Source organism: Drosophila subpulchrella, chromosome 2L, assembly GCF_014743375.2.
Source record: "Drosophila subpulchrella strain 33 F10 #4 breed RU33 chromosome 2L, RU_Dsub_v1.1 Primary Assembly, whole genome shotgun sequence".
Taxonomy (NCBI): Eukaryota; Metazoa; Arthropoda; class Insecta; order Diptera; family Drosophilidae; genus Drosophila; species Drosophila subpulchrella.
The window spans coordinates 9,456,013-9,471,575 of record NC_050610.1 but is presented as its reverse complement, the minus strand read 5'-3'; the positions used below and the strand labels follow the sequence as shown (position 1 = coordinate 9,471,575).

Sequence of the window (15,563 nt, the reverse complement as noted above, 5' to 3'; positions counted from 1 at the left end):
TTATAGTTTTTATTATTATTTGGTATAGTTAAATCACATTCAAGGCGCCTAAAACTAGAATATAATAACTTTAGATTTAAAACCTAACCCAGTTCTACTGCTTTCCCAGAGCAAAGGGATCGCTGGATGAGGTTTTCACGTAGAATATTCCCTCCTTGTGAACCGACGGCTCTCCAGCCATTTGGATGGTCTGTCGCTTGCTCTGATCACACTGCCACCTTCCATTGTCCCGAGTGCAGGGGGTTCCCCAGAATCCCAGTGGGGAATTAATGGACTCGGCGAACATCTGATACGATCGAATGTGGGAGCAGCCCAGGTAGTAGCAGCTCCTCTGGTAGGCTCCATAGTTGGGATAGAAGGTGGCACTACCTGTAGGCCTGCGGAATCCAAAGTTGGCACTAGTATGCATGGACTCCACAAACTTGGCATCGGTGGGATCAATCCGGAATTCAGCGCTGCGATGACGAAACTTTGGACCCGCGGGATCCAGAGCGAAAATGGTATTGACCTGATCCGGCTTAAGTCGCTTTCCCGCCGATCCGGCAATCTGGGCACCCAAAGAGTGACCAATCAGGTACATGCTATCGAAGTCGGCTCCAAACTGACGATTCAGCTCCCTGGTGAACTGGGCCAACTGGGCGCCAAAGGTCTCGATTAGATTGACCACCGAAAAGTAGTTGATATTCGCCGAACTGACGCTCCAATCGGCCACGATCACATTGTACTCCCCCTTCTTCAGATAGGCGTTCTTCACATCCCTATTGAAGGAACCCCGCGACTGACTCATCCAGCCGTGGATCATCAATCTGGTGGGCAGGGAGGCATTGAAGCCAGAGTGTCTCCACTTGCGTTCGTTCGAGAAATCCAGTTCCCGGCCGCATTCGGGGAACTCCCTCTTAAAGAGGTAGAACTGCATGCGAAGCTTCTTGCTGGCGAAGGGATTCAGATTGCTGGCTATCTTTTTGACAAAGGAAAAATCCAAAAACTTTCCAATGCCCCGTGACTCTTTAAGATCCTTATCACATTGATTCCACTCGCAGTGCTCAGCTCCCTCGTACTCATCATCAAGATTGGCCAGAATATCATCCACCTCCGGTTCCGTCGAGATATCCGATCTCTGTCCCAATCCGAGGGGGGTATCATCGAGGTTCGGCAGGGCATCCATGAACTCGCTCATCTCATCATCGTAGTCGCCCTCGACTCCATTTCCATTGCCACTGGGCTTGCCTTGAGCTAATTGCAGGTAATTATGCTTGCATTAATATAATATTCCATGTTTTGCAAACCAATTCAAGTGGACTCACCTAATGCTGCCACCAACAGCAAAACTGCAAATATTTTAGTCCACATTATGTGTCGATTTATTGGATCAGCTGCAACTAGAGAAGCTATCGATTCCACCTGCTAATGCACTCTGTTGATCTGTTCGATCGGGCTGGCTGGTTTTATATGTTGCCGACTGAGCGAGCCTATTTATAGGGCGATGCATTCTGGGTTTTGATAGATCAACTCCCCAGACGGGATCGGATCAGCACGTCATACCTCGTAGAGACTTGCGAATAAATCGCACTGATGAAGCGATTAGCCCGCTCAAATCAGTGGTGGAGTTAAAAGGGGGAGGTTGTTTTAAGAAAAACTAGTCTCCAACGACTCTAAAGTGGTCAAATCTAATATAAACTTACTCTTTACCTTTAATAAAATGTATGATGACTATAGCTATACAATTATAGAATGGAATATATACAATTTCTAAAAGTTATAATATAATTTATTTAAGTTTAATATGTCCTAAAGTACTAAAGCTACACAGAAAAAAACAATGGCATAGTAAAAATATTGAATTAAAAGTGTCGTAATTTAATACAATAACATAATATTCAATTCAACATATTAAATAACATGATATATTTTGAAAGTTTTTCCTTTGAAATTAACCCATCATGATCTTCCTTATCTTAAAAAGTACAAAAGATCGGTAAATGAACCCTGGCTTTATATTATAAAGCCGGATATAAGAAACCCCTTCTGAAATCAGCCCCTGATCATAGTAAGTCCAGCTGATGTGAGGCATTGCCCGCCTTTTCTATAGAGGCACGCGTTTCTTCCCACTGAAACGTGTTGAGTGCGAATTACCGGTTCTACATGCGCTCTATGACGTAGCACTAGACCGAGTTAGGACAGACACTATAGACATGGGAAATTCTAGGCGCTCACTCATGAAAGCCGCAAAAAGTGGGCAAACGCTTTAGCTAAACTCGATCACAATTATCAGCTGGGCGTTTACAACCGATTATGGAATCTCATTATCAGAGACTTGAATTGAAATCAAATGGGTGGTTCATCTAATTGACTTTTGTGGCGTGCGTTGGGAAATATCATTTGCAAAACGTTATTGCTTTGATATTTATTAAATGCCAATTGACGTGTTTGGAGTTTTGTGAGGAAGTCATTGCAATACAATTTTCCAAGCAGTATATGAATTTAATGGAGACAATATAGGTAGTGTGGGAAACTCTTGCAAATAATTATTCTTATTGGCCAAGAAATTATTCGATTTTTCCCGCACTATCATGGGACTTTCCACATAACATTAGGGCAAGAAAGTCGCTTCTATGCTATGTTGTATAATAATATACCAAATAAATAATAAATATAAATATGAAATATAATGTAAATAAGCCTCGAATGCTTAATCCAAATAACATCTTATTGGTTTTGTATAGTATGTATCTCTGATTCAAAGCTGTCTAATTGTGTGAAGTATAACTATTTTCCAAGCATTTTATATGAATCGTATGAGGACAATATGAATTGTGGGAAACTCTTGTGAATAACTATTTCTATTGTCCAAGAAAATGTTTGATTTTTCCCGCAATCATATGGGACGTTCCTCGTTACCATAGGAAAAGATAAGGGGCTTAGGTAAGTTCTTTGTTATCTTCTTTTAAAAAACCGTATACCTTATAAATATTAAATATAAATTAAATATAATAAAATAACTAAAAATAATTTGTATTTTAAGTTTCATCTTTTAATCAACCTCAGCAAGTTAGTTCATACATATAACACCTCCGATTTAGAGCAACATACAATTGATCGACAATTCTTAGTTCTCAATTTGCCATTAATTTAACTAATTTTAATTAATCGCAGAGGAAATTTTAAATTATAGTAAAATTGTTTTTTGGACTACGTTTAAAAATAACAGAAGGCTTTATTGTTTCATGTCTGCCAGCTTTTGTGGACTAGTGGTTCGTTGGGACACCCACCACACTTAGCAAATACACCCTCCTCAGATAGCAGATAAGATATCGATTTTTTGGCGGGAAACATGAATCTTTCATCAATCTTACTACTTGCTACAGATATTTTTAGTTTTTTCCAATTCCTGGCTTAGAGAACACCCAAAATTTGATTTACAATTCCCTGCCCACTCATCTTACCCTTTTATTATACAATCACAACCGCGTTATGAGATAATTCTTCTAAAAGTTTAGTATTTAGAACTAAAATAGTTTCCAAAATGAAAAGCTCCAGCGTTTTTTAATGAAGATTCAAAAAAAAGACTAGTAAACGGATCTGTAAACTTACACGTTTATAACTCGTTCAAATCTGGCGGCAAAAATACATCGCCGCAGAGTATTGGGCAAAAAAGCGGTTCATCATCTGGTAACACTGCAGAAATTATAATAATAAAATAACATAATATAAATCAATAGCATAGCATAGCGGGGATTAGAAGCAAAGGCGTTGTGTCCACAGCACGATGAGTTTCGACGACGTGATCTACGTGATCTGCCTGCTGGCCTGCATCGGCGCCGGGAGCTATGCGAGGAAGATCTCGGACGAGGGCCAGCGGAAGCTGGTGTCCACCGCACTGGGCATTATTGTGGTTGTGATCGTCTCGGGGCTCCACAGCCTGCATTGCTTTGTTTCCCTGGCCCTGGGCACCTGTGCCGTGCTCCTGGTGCATCCAAGGTGAGTGGGTGGCATCACCAGCCTCTGGGACCCACTGATAATCCATGATTTGCCCTCCTCCAGCAAAGGCCACCTGGTCACCTTCGTGGTCATGTTTGGCTACCTGGTGTTCTTCCGCATGTTCGACTTCTACCTAGGCATTCCCGGTCACACCAACATGATCCAAATGTTGCTCACCCTGAAGGTGGGTTGCATAACCATCTATCATTTAAGTTACTTTGCTGATAGCCCCTTCATTGGCAGGTTTCGGGTATTGCCTTCGAGAAGACAGCCGCCTGGAAACGCCTGCAGGCACGCGATGAGCAGAAGAAGAACGACCAGCGGGATGTGAACCAGGAGAGTCTCGTCGAAATCACCGACTACGACGAGGAGCTGCAGACCCTGAGTGCCGCCGAGATCCTGCACTACAGCTTTAACTACATCGGAGTTCTTACAGGTTAAGATCGGGCTTGGTTCTAACTAGATTTGTAGACCTAGATATCAAAGTCCAAATCAATTGCTGATTGTAAAGCATTACTCATACATTACTAATTTTAAACGGATGCACTCATGTTTATTGATTGCAGGTCCCTATTATCGGTATCGTACGTACAGAGACTACTTTGAGATGCCCTTTAAGACCTATGCTCCCAGTGTTGAGGCCACTTTGGAGAAGCTTAAGCATGCAGTCTTTTACTGTGCACTATACCTGGCCACAAACTACATCTGGCCACTAGATGTGAGTACTTAAAGCACCCTAGAATCCTTACTCATTTGATTTATCTTATAGTATGCGCTGACTGATGAGTTCTTCAACGATCGCTCCTTTGTCTACCGCCTGCTTTATGTATGGCCCACGTTCTTCACTTTCCGTGCCCGCATCTACACCGGACTGACCCTGAGCGAATGTGTCTGCACGATGGCCGGCTTCGGAGCCTATCCGGATGAGTCGGATCCCACTAATGGCGAGGGACCACGGAAGCGCTACCAGCACCTAAAGCGCGACGCAGAGAAGCATACTTACAACTTCTCCACGATTGTCAACACGAGAGTTCTGGAGGTGGAGCGCTGTTGGACCTTCCGCGAGGGCATGAAGCACTGGAATGTGTGTGTCCAATACTGGTTGGCTGTCAACGTGTACAAACTCTTCCCAAGCAAGAAATACAGGTGCGATTTTAATGTAGTAAGATGCTATAAAGTTAAATTGGAGGATTACTCCAAGTTCAAGTTTCTCATTAACTAATTTCATAGAGTCGTAGATTTAGTTGTTTTATTGCTTGCTTCTCGTATTACTCCTATTGTTGTTGTTCTTTCCCTTTGCTACTGATCGCAGGGTTGGCAGGTATGCCTAGTAGTTACTCCTAGAATGTGTTTTATCAGCGTTTCCCTTACTAACTTGTTTTTGATATCTTCCTAGGACTGGCGCCACTTTGCTGTGCTCCGCCTACTGGCACGGATTCCGGCCGGGGCACTACTTCTGCATCATGGGTGCACCCTTCTACGTTGCCCTGGAGGATATGTGGGATAAGCTGGTGCGCAAAAATGCCATCGGCACTAACCGTCGTATAATCGACGTCATCTTCTGGATCTTCAAGTGGTTCGCCTTCAGTTACTTGGGCGAGGCCTTCCTGCTCTCCTCGTTTGGCAAGATCTGGCGTTACTATAGCTCGGTCTATCACATTGGATACATTAGCTGGGCGGCAATGATTGCGTTGGGATTATACCTGACCAGTCAGAAAAAGGCCGCCGAACGTAGAAAGAATCGTGCGGCGGAGAAAGCAGCTGCCGGAGATGGAATTTCTGCCGCAGTGGAGAAGGAAAAGGCGCAGTAGTTTGTCAATTACGTAGCCACCAATATCCCTAATTGGCAGATCAATTCATGGAAAACTTTTTAAAAGTTTTCCACTACATATTCTATCGGAAGGAAATGTATATGTTCTTCAGTTCTCCTATTGTAAATCATCATTATCAACGATATTTTCTTAGAGAAGTTATTCTCGATTTTATTCACCAACTTAAGTATGTACAAAAGTGGTCTTGTTACGCCTTCTACCGGCTTCCATCCAAACTTCTTCTGGAGAAGGTGATGATATTATGAATATGAATAATAATTAGATTTAGGCATCAAAAAGTTACTGAGAAAGATAATTATACATATATATTTTAACCAAAGAAATATAAACGAAAAATGTATAAATATTAAATCCTGCTACGATCACTCAATTCCAAATTAAAATACTATCTACATATTATATATTCCCAAAAAAATACATAAATTATTCTTTTTGTACGTTTTCTCTTTTTATTAGGAATTTATGGTAACGGAATTTCAAGAGTTTAAAAAGGTTCTTTCTTAAATTAAGTTTGCACAGAGAAATTCGAGATTTACACAAAACGATTTTTGCAAATGGAATACTTAAAAATTCGAGTGAAATTTAGTTTTTACCAATGTATAAAGTGTATATGATATTGGGGTTTTAGAATTTCCTAGAGATTTAAAAACACAATAAGAATGGAATTCATGTTATAGGCCTATCACAATATTGAAACTAACTATTTCCATTAACCTAATTAATGTTTTCAAATCTCCAGGTGTTTTCGAGTTCACACCCAAATTTAGTGAGCCTTTTGTTTGTTTTTGTATGGTTTATATTCGATACCAGCTCGAATTTGGTCTAAATTCAATGCGTTTCGATTTCAGTTGTGTTGTGTTTAGTTAACAAAATAGTTTCTTCAAATGTGGGTGGCATGGCAAGAGATTTCCTGTTGCTGATGCGAATGTGGATGCTGATGCTGATGCTAATATGGTGTGAATCGGTGGACATCACGCAGAGGATGGCTCATCGGTGACCAGGGACAGGCGCCTCTTTACATCCTGCGTGGTATTGTAGGCGCCGCAATGCACGCACTTGAGTCCGATGAAATGGAATTTGGTTTTGGAAGTCTGAAAAATAAATTAAGGAATTCCAAACATTATTTTATATCAAGCTAACTTAAGATTATACATATGTATACAAATGTGTTATTTTATCATGTATTGTTTCGTTGTTTTTTTTCGAATTTATATAGTATATTTATTTGTTTAAATTATGTACGCTTACAAAGCCTTTTATATTATTTAAGACTTTAATTTTAAAAGTAGTTAATTTTTAATACGATTTTGGAAATGGTATTCTTGTTTCTGGAATGTTCTGTTCAAGTTGTTTATTTGTATTTATTTTTATAAAGTACTAAAAACTTCTGGGGTCATTTTAGAAAAGTCTATAGAACATCGAAAAAAATAAAATGCTCTGAAAATCAATAGGGATTAACTTCAGACGTAAAGTATTGTTTAAAAAAAGGTATATTATTTCTTTTTTTGAGTGTTTGTTTGAGTTATTTTTAGCTGTTACCCTGAGTTTTGTAGAATTTGGTAACTCACCTTGTGACAATCGTTGCAGAATATGTGCACTCGCTGATTCTCGTACTTGAGGGGCACCGGCATGCGCTCCGCCTGGTCGTCCAGGTACTCCCACAGCGCCGTCATGTCGATCAGCGAGGTCTGGCAGGTGGGACAGGTGTAGTGGCCGGAGGCCAGCAGCTGGTCGAAGCACATCTTGTGCAGCAGGTGGCCGCAGTCGGGAATATGGCAGGGAATGCGCGAGGTGTGGATGTCGCCCAGACAAACCGGGCAGTGGGATCGCGAGATGTTCTCCACGCACTGCAAGGGAATAGATAGATATATAGATACATGCGTCAATTAAAAACCATATCCCAATCAGTTATGTAAATTCGCATCAGATCTCTGGCCCATTTCGGTGCCTGACACGCGTCTGCACAGCACTCTCGATATGCTGGCCAATTAATTAAGCCATTCCTGCAACAGTTTTGACATTCATATCCACTCAACTATATCGCAGATCGCAGATCGCGGATCGCTACAAAAAGCAATTAGGCAACCGGTTTCGGCAATGAATTGACACAAAATTAATATGCCAGCCGGCTGGCTGTTTCTTTGATTTGCTTTCGAAAAGCGGAGGTCACCATCCGCACTTACAGGCCAAATGTTTTCCAAGTGGACAATCTCAAAATACCTAATGGGGTGCAAAATCAAGACCCAACTTACCCTGTGGCCATCGATCTTTAGTTGAATAGGCAGACACATATTGCAGACCTCGCAGTGAAAGAAGTTTTCGGCTCCTCCAATCCTACAGATTCCACATCCATGACAATGGTACTGCTGCTTATCCGCATCGTCGAAGAGGTTGCAGATCAGACAGGTGTACTGGAATTAATGAAGGACACCAAAGTGATATTACAGGTCAGCGACATCAATTAAGACTTACAACATTACATACTTTTCCAAATTCTTATTTTTGTACAGAAATAAATGGATATTTGGTGTATTCCTTTAGAAAAATATCTTTATGTGTATGATCTTTTGGATCTTTGTAATATTTATTATAGATACAAATTAAGCTGCCCTTTCAAGGGTTTTTAATGTTAAAGTTGGGTTTACTTCCTTGGTTTTTTTGGATTTCTAAAATGTTAAAATTAATAATTGTTAAAAAAAAAGATATCCCAGGTTTCGACAGAGTTCTTTGTTTTGTATACAATCGTTTTGGAAAGTTTGTTATAAAAACTACTTTTTTCTTCAAGATACTTTAAAATACCCAATAGGAACAAAGGTATATTTTAAGATAACCCATCAACTTACCTTCCCAAATCGCACTCCGCAATTCTCGCACTGTTCCCGAACCGTTTGCCTCGTATTGCACTCGGAACATATCAATTCGGTAAGGGTTTTGCGATCAAAGTGGTGCGTTTCGTTCTCGTCATGGCAAAATCGGCACTTGTAGAACTTGTTGCAGCAGGGGGTCTTCATAAATAAAAAATAAACAGAAATTAGTACTGAAAAGAAAACGTTGTACAAAAATATTCCACTTTAAATGGAGCTGAGATTCGGTGTCACTCCCCTGATGGAACCCTCCCCCAGTCAAGGACTTCAGACTACCCATTATCAAGCAACATAATTCATTAGCAGCCCACGGAGACACGGCCCCTAATTCCTAAATTGTGTTGCTAATTTACGAAATCTGTCTGGAAGCGGGCTTAAAAACAAATGGTGGGTAAAATTGACAAGTGACGTCTCAGAGCCCCGAAAAAGGCGTCAGATCTACTGGCCAAACTTAGCATTGTCATAAACATTGCACTTGGAACTCGATCGGAGCTTTATGAACTACGAGTCGAGACCCTAATAAAATCAGCTGGTGAAACTGAATCCGTTTGAAAAGATGCCTATAGCCACTCGTGTCGGTTCATTAGGCTGTTGCTAATTAGTTCACTCGTCGATATAGCTCGAATTATCAACATTCGGTTATGATAAAGACCGACCGAAAACCGTATCAGATCGATCCGGTTTTTAGTGTTGACTCAAGAATATCTCGTTGCATGCAGAGAAAACAAAAATCGGTTAGTTTACAGTAAGTACACCCTTATCTTGTTTGTCCGCCTTCTGTAACTTATGTAACAAAGTCTTCCCTTGAGTTCAGTTTAGTGGCAGCCAACACCCCAGCTATTTATATCATCCAGCCTCGCACATCTCCACTATCTTTCAGAATTATTTATAACTTGACAACACTTTTAAGTATTTATTTCAACTCTGTTGCGACGATAACACTCGAAGTACAGAAACGGAGTAGAGTCTTCGAATCCGGTTTCTTTGTTTTTCCCCATCGTTTTATTGCTGCGCCTCACTAATGATCGTATTATAACGCTGCTGTTCCTGCAATTGGTTAAGTCCAGACATCTCAAATTTATTTATTAACCCAAACAAAGAAGCGAACAAATACTACAAGGTTCTAAGACAAATTGATACAAGATCTGATGGAACACACAATACTAAGATACTAAGGAGCCGGTAATTGCGGGCATTGCTCCACTTGCGATTGCACATATTGCTCTTAACATTGAGCTTAAGTCCACAAGTAAGTATAAATTAATTTCACGCATTGTGGGGCGAATATAAATATTTGAGAATAAATTACTTCACCTGATTCAACAGTTAATGCGACCCTCATTAATACAAGTAAGTTCAATTTTTGCTTTTCCAAATTTTTCTCGGTGTAAAACGTGAATACACACACAAAAGCCAAAACATCGAAAAAACCCTTCGGATTATAGAGAATGTAGGCCAGATTGGGGCGTGTACGGGCTTACGTGACATTTTTGAAGAGCTTTTAAATTGGTACCGCATGAGAAAGAATTTTGGGGTGAATTATCAATTCATATCGCGGAATTGGAATGCTTCAGTTTTACAGTTACTGAAACGTGTTGCTTTTCTACTTGAGGAATTTATTATCCGTAACGCATAATTTATATGGTTTAAAGGAAGGAGAAAAAATTAAAAAAATGATATATATTAATTTTAATTTATTTAGGGTTAGTAATGACCTGCTGCCATAAATTTTTGTATTATTATTATTAATTATTGCGGTAGTTCAGAGTTCGCCAACCTTCCTAAGTAAATAGAGCTGAGGTATTATATTTTAAGAAAAAGTTGATAAGGTGGTTAAAGAAAAGTTACTAAAAAGATAGAGTGTGTAATGTAGGTTACTTGAAGTTTGCAGCTGAATACTTCTTGGTTATATTATTATTCAACGCTATTCAAGACAATCATTTAAATTTAATATTTGAATACTTTCCCCGCATTCACTCACTTTTCTCACCTTAAAACTTTTATACTGGCACTATCATATCCCGTACTTATCACCTCTCGACAATTATGTCTGCTGGCTCCTAATTGGTAAAGTAAAGGCCTGAATATAGCTGGGAACGATTGCTTTATATGCACACACAATTTCACGTTTCCTCATAATTTCTTATCCAAACCCGACCGATGAAGATAAACGCATTGTTTGCCCAGATGAATGGAAGTGGAGAATGGAGGTGTTAAATGGCCACTCGCCTCTGGGGCAGCTGCCCACCGAGAATTCCTGGGCCGTGAATCGGAACCAGAGCAGACCCGGACCCCATCTGTATACCCCTCCAAAATCCGGACATCGTGAGTCTGTGGTTGTCCACACAACACCCAAACAATTGCCATGCAAATAGAGATTCCCTATAATTGAATTAAAATTACACCAGGCCAGGCACAAAAGAATCACTGCCAAAGGTGTCTGTTTAGACTTCAGGCACTTTATTTGGGCTGTTTGTTTAGAAACGAATAAATAAAGGTTAAATGCCCCATTTCAGGGAGGTAGCCGGAATAGATAGACACCGACCAAATAAAGCGACGACGAAATGTGCAGAAAGCACAGATGCCCCCTTAAGGCGCCATCATAACTTTCTCAAAGAATTCCAAAATTCACAAATATTCGGAAAATTGTATAGCTTTTAAAATATGACTTGGACTAAAAATAGTAGAAAATTCAGAGAAATCTTTCTAATTTAAAGTTGAGTTTTAATAATGTCCATATATGTATGGCATTAAATCCTTATCATCATAATATAACCCCCATTTATTGATGATTGTTAGGTTTTCGTATTGTAACAAATAAAGCCTCACTCTGTAATCCCCACTCTGTAATGCGTCACAGCAAAAACTTCGATATGAAATGATTCCCCGGTTAAAATATACTTCTGAAGCGAGTAATTGATAGGGGTCTCTTATAATAAGAAATAATAAGCCCGCATCATTGAAAAGGGTTAATTTCTTTATTGCTTAGAAAACAAAATATTAATTGAAGCTTTTTTAGACATGTACTTTTAATTAAAAATGTAACTTGGAAGAATGAATGTAGTTAAGAATTGTCTTATTAATGTCTCAAAAAAACTTTCTTAAGGGTAGGCTCTGAAGAATTCGCGGAATTAGCTGACATACAACAGATCTTTTGATTTAAATTATATAAAAAACTTAAGATAAACATTTTAAGTTTTGAATAAACTTATAAACACACTTAAAGATTAAAATGTATTTGGTAAGTCTAAGTGTGTAATATAATATATATCTTTTAATTATTAATCCATGAAATATAGAACCCTAACAACGGCTGTAAAAACACCTATTGAATCACCCCCATTTTTAGTTTTAATTGATCTACTTCACTGATTATTATGTACATATATTTATGTACATATGTTCAAGTTCAAGTGCATTGCTATGTGAGATTTTTTCTGCAGTGTCTGTGACTTTTGCTTTCGTTTATTGTTCAGATAGAGGGCTGATATGAATGTATATTGACTACTTATTGCACTTACCACAAACATGGCCCGTCGCTTATAGTGAGCGCATCCAAAGCGCAATGACTCCGGTGTTGTTGGTGTCGCATTGCTGCTGCACTTGTTGCTGTTGCTGATGTTGCTGTTGCTGTTGCAGCTGCCTTCGTTGCTGGTGATGCGTGATAATTGTTCATGTTGCTGCGTTTGCTTAGCCTCCGAGGCGGTGTTCCGTGGAAATGGGGAAATGCGATGACAGTGGGGGTCCTCCTCCATGGGCTCCATGGGCTCCAACCCATCGAAATAGAGACTCGGTGTCGATTTGCATTTTCTCAGTTTTGCGTGCGATGGAAAATATTTGCCCATCATCATTGTGGGCGGCATAATCAGCTGCTGTTGTTGCTGCTGTAGATGTTGTCGCTGTAGATGTTGCTGCTGTAGATGTTGCTGCTGTGCTATCTGAGCAACTGGAAGCGAAGCGGGAAGAGCAGCCTCCGCTGAGGTCGTCGTTACTGTGGTTGCCAGCAGCTTTGACGATGAATTTAAATTGACTTGATTGGGTTCTTTTGTATTGGTAAATATTTGTACATCGATGCTGTTGCCGCTGCCGCTGCCGCTTCCCAAGTATTTGTTGTGGTTTTCATTTAGCGATATTCGGCGCGGACGCTGGCGATTCTTCATTTTGTTGCAGGAGCTATATATCTATATATATACGCCTTTATATATACAAGTGATTTTCCACTATTCCTCTAAGTTGCAGTGGTCTTGGTTAATTGTTGCCTCTTCAATTGCCGCCGCGCAGCATTTAAATTATTTGCCGATGTTGCTGTTGTGACACATGTAGACTTTGTATCCGCGGCCCTATCTGAAGAAATCCGAAGACCCGACTGCTGGAGCTCTCTTCTCCAACTAACTTTCATTTAAGCAACATTTCCTTGTGTATTCACAGGCGGTCGTTGTCAAATTTTCGGTTGCCCAAAAAATCGCACAGGTGTGACACTGGGCTGGAAGCGATTAAAAAAGGGTGGGAAAGAGGTGAGTACGTGTAGCAGGCCATTGTTTGCACACCGATCGATCAGTAGACTGACTGACTGGCTTATCCCCCTTAATGTTTGACACAACAAAACTACCGAGGCAGCGTATTTGCATTTCCATGTTTCCCAGTCCCCGGCTGAGAAAGGCCATCTAAAGTAGATAACTACTATCTTGATTTTCAGTTTTCTTCGGCGTCGCGCACTGTATACACATGCACAGTGGGGGACAAGACATTAGCTCTAAGAACATGGAATTTTATTGTAAGAACTTTTAATTGATAAAGTTGTTTAAAATGTTTAATGTCACGTAATATACAATTATTTTAAATTTAATACTTATTTAAAATGTATAGCTATAGTACCAAAATTGAATTGAATAATAAATCATATATCAAAATGATATATGATGATGATAGCCCATCTTTTTCTGAATAGAGATTCCAATTGGTAGACTTTGTAACTTGATATTTAGGATAATGACATCCTAAATTTGTTAATATTATTCATTTGTATCTACACACATATGGTCTAATTAATCTTTTTTATCTTGGTTGAAAATTTAAATTGGTTACTTTTCCGAAAAGATATTTACGATGATATCATTATTTTGGCAATATAATGCTCCTTTTCTTAGAATTACAGAAATTTGACGAATGATATCTTTAGTTAAAATCTAAGTATTTAAATATTTTGGAGCTGCTATTTTTTTGGCCGCAGCTGTGTTTTAATGGGACCTTGTTCCATGTGAGCGGGAGCATTTAAATCGCTAGTTTGGCCTGCCTGCAGGTTACTGTGTCGCGAAAAAGACGTTCACAGCCTTACGGATTTGTATTCGGAATCGGATTCGCAGTGCCTTGACACACAGTGCGGATGATGAATGGAAAGGCGGGGGAAAAACAACAACCCACACTTGTTAACATAACCGGCGTGCGACTTGGCAAAACTTTCGCTCAGTGGTTGTTGCTATGGCATTGCAGGTAGCACGTTGCACGTTGCAGCTTGCAGTGTTGCATGTTGCTGGTGTACATCGATGCCGCCGAAGGAGGAACTATCGACAATATGTGTTTGGTAATGGCAACGGCAGACGAGCTTTCGGTTTCGTTTGCCCACTGTGGTTATTCTCATGTATTTGCATAGCGCGGCGAGCTGAAAAATCGTTGCTGAATCTTGTTTACTCAGTTTGTTTTTCGCAATTATCAAAAGGGGAGCAGAAACCGACAATAAATATTGAAAGTGCGCTAAAATTACAAACGTAAGGTGGCGATAAAAGCAGCAGGCCCAGCGGAATGGAAAACCAGTCGACGAAAAGAACGCAGCCAGGTTTTAACTTGATTCGGTCTTCGATTATTAAACATTTATGTTTACGCACGCACGCACTCGCTCACAAATGCAGTAAATAATGTCACGATCTGTGTAATCGGTTTCTAAAAGTTTCCAATCCAAATCCAAACCGCCTTCGATATGAAGTTTGGCTATAGTACATTCGCACGCACCGACATTCATTCATTCATCATACATATATACTTAAATTTAGTTAGGTTTTTTAAACCAATTTCTTGTTTAACGTGTTTTTCTTTTTCGATTTTGTTTTGTTTTTGCACTTTTTGGGTTTATTTTGTTTGCCCCGCGACTGGCACTCATCCTCTTTGGCTTTAGCCTTAACTTTATTATCTGCTCATTGAGAGTTTCGTTGAAATGTAGCCTTTAATTATAATTTTACCCATTCGTTAATTATAATTTATTAGCAATGAGATGTATACTTGAAAGTGAAACAGCACACACCAGCCGCAGCTCGGAATCGTCAATTGAATTAAAGAGCCACGACAACGACAACGGCGACAAATCAAAATCCGCGTTCAAGTCGCGGACCCGGATTCCGCAGATTCGATTCGTGCGGTGCGAGATTCGATTTCCAACTGAGCGGAGTGAGATATGCCACTTGTTGCTGCCAGCCAGTCTGCCGAAGCTTTCTTCCGCTCTGCAGCTTAAAGCTTTCCAGGTCAGCGATTCAGATTCAGCGGTGCTGTTACTACAAGATACAGATACGATACGGAACTCAAGGATTGTACGTACTACGAAGGTGGTCGCACTTCGGGAATACTTAGGTATTTCCTATTTTCCAAGAATTCCATGTTTCCGACGTTTCTCACATATCACATTAAAATCTTGGATCATAACGATATCTACATACACGATTTGGTCAATAGAGTGGAAATCTCTAAGTTGATTAAGCATTTTCGACCATACAATTGGCTATCACCACCAATTTATAAAATATAACCAATATATGTTTTAAACTGATGATGCACCCTTTAGTTATAGGACTATAAGTATGTATGGACATATGTTCCATTTATGTGTATACGCACAACTTTA

The 15,563-nt window shown here is 39.8% G+C and overlaps 3 protein-coding genes across 5 annotated transcripts; 1 reads left to right on the top strand and 2 right to left on the bottom strand.

The window, feature by feature from the left end:
- Positions 1-25: 25 nt before the first annotated feature.
- LOC119547075 (phospholipase A1) lies at positions 26-1,436 on the bottom strand. Its single transcript, XM_037853762.1, has 2 exons — positions 1,305-1,436; positions 26-1,233 (listed from the first exon to the last, which is right to left on the bottom strand). Exons 1-2 carry the CDS (start codon positions 1,348-1,350, stop codon positions 95-97), a joined length of 1,185 nt encoding a protein of 394 aa, XP_037709690.1. The 5' UTR covers positions 1,351-1,436; the 3' UTR covers positions 26-94.
- A 2,239-nt stretch (positions 1,437-3,675) lies between these two features.
- Positions 3,676-6,247, top strand: LOC119546311 (lysophospholipid acyltransferase 7). 2 transcript variants are annotated; one of them, XM_037852507.1, is made up of 7 exons: positions 3,676-3,978; positions 4,042-4,162; positions 4,222-4,414; positions 4,545-4,696; positions 4,748-5,124; positions 5,291-5,299; positions 5,375-6,247. In XM_037852507.1, exons 1-7 carry the CDS (start codon positions 3,767-3,769, stop codon positions 5,787-5,789), a joined length of 1,479 nt encoding a protein of 492 aa, XP_037708435.1. In that variant the 5' UTR covers positions 3,676-3,766; the 3' UTR covers positions 5,790-6,247. The 2 variants fall into 2 exon arrangements, with proteins under 2 accessions (XP_037708435.1, XP_037708436.1); XM_037852508.1 differs by lacking the exon at positions 5,291-5,299 and having other exon boundaries at positions 3,678-3,978.
- A 4-nt stretch (positions 6,248-6,251) lies between these two features.
- LOC119546312 (RING finger and CHY zinc finger domain-containing protein 1) lies at positions 6,252-15,544 on the bottom strand. Of its 2 annotated transcripts, none has more exons than XM_037852509.1 (6): positions 14,948-15,544; positions 12,196-13,157; positions 8,654-8,815; positions 8,063-8,221; positions 7,379-7,657; positions 6,252-6,901 (listed from the first exon to the last, which is right to left on the bottom strand). In XM_037852509.1, the coding sequence occupies exons 2-6, from the start codon at positions 12,832-12,834 to the stop codon at positions 6,782-6,784; spliced, it is 1,359 nt and encodes a 452-aa protein (XP_037708437.1). In that variant the 5' UTR covers positions 12,835-13,157; positions 14,948-15,544; the 3' UTR covers positions 6,252-6,781. The 2 variants fall into 2 exon arrangements, with proteins under 2 accessions (XP_037708437.1, XP_037708438.1); XM_037852510.1 differs by having other exon boundaries at positions 14,970-15,544.
- Positions 15,545-15,563: the final 19 nt, after the last annotated feature.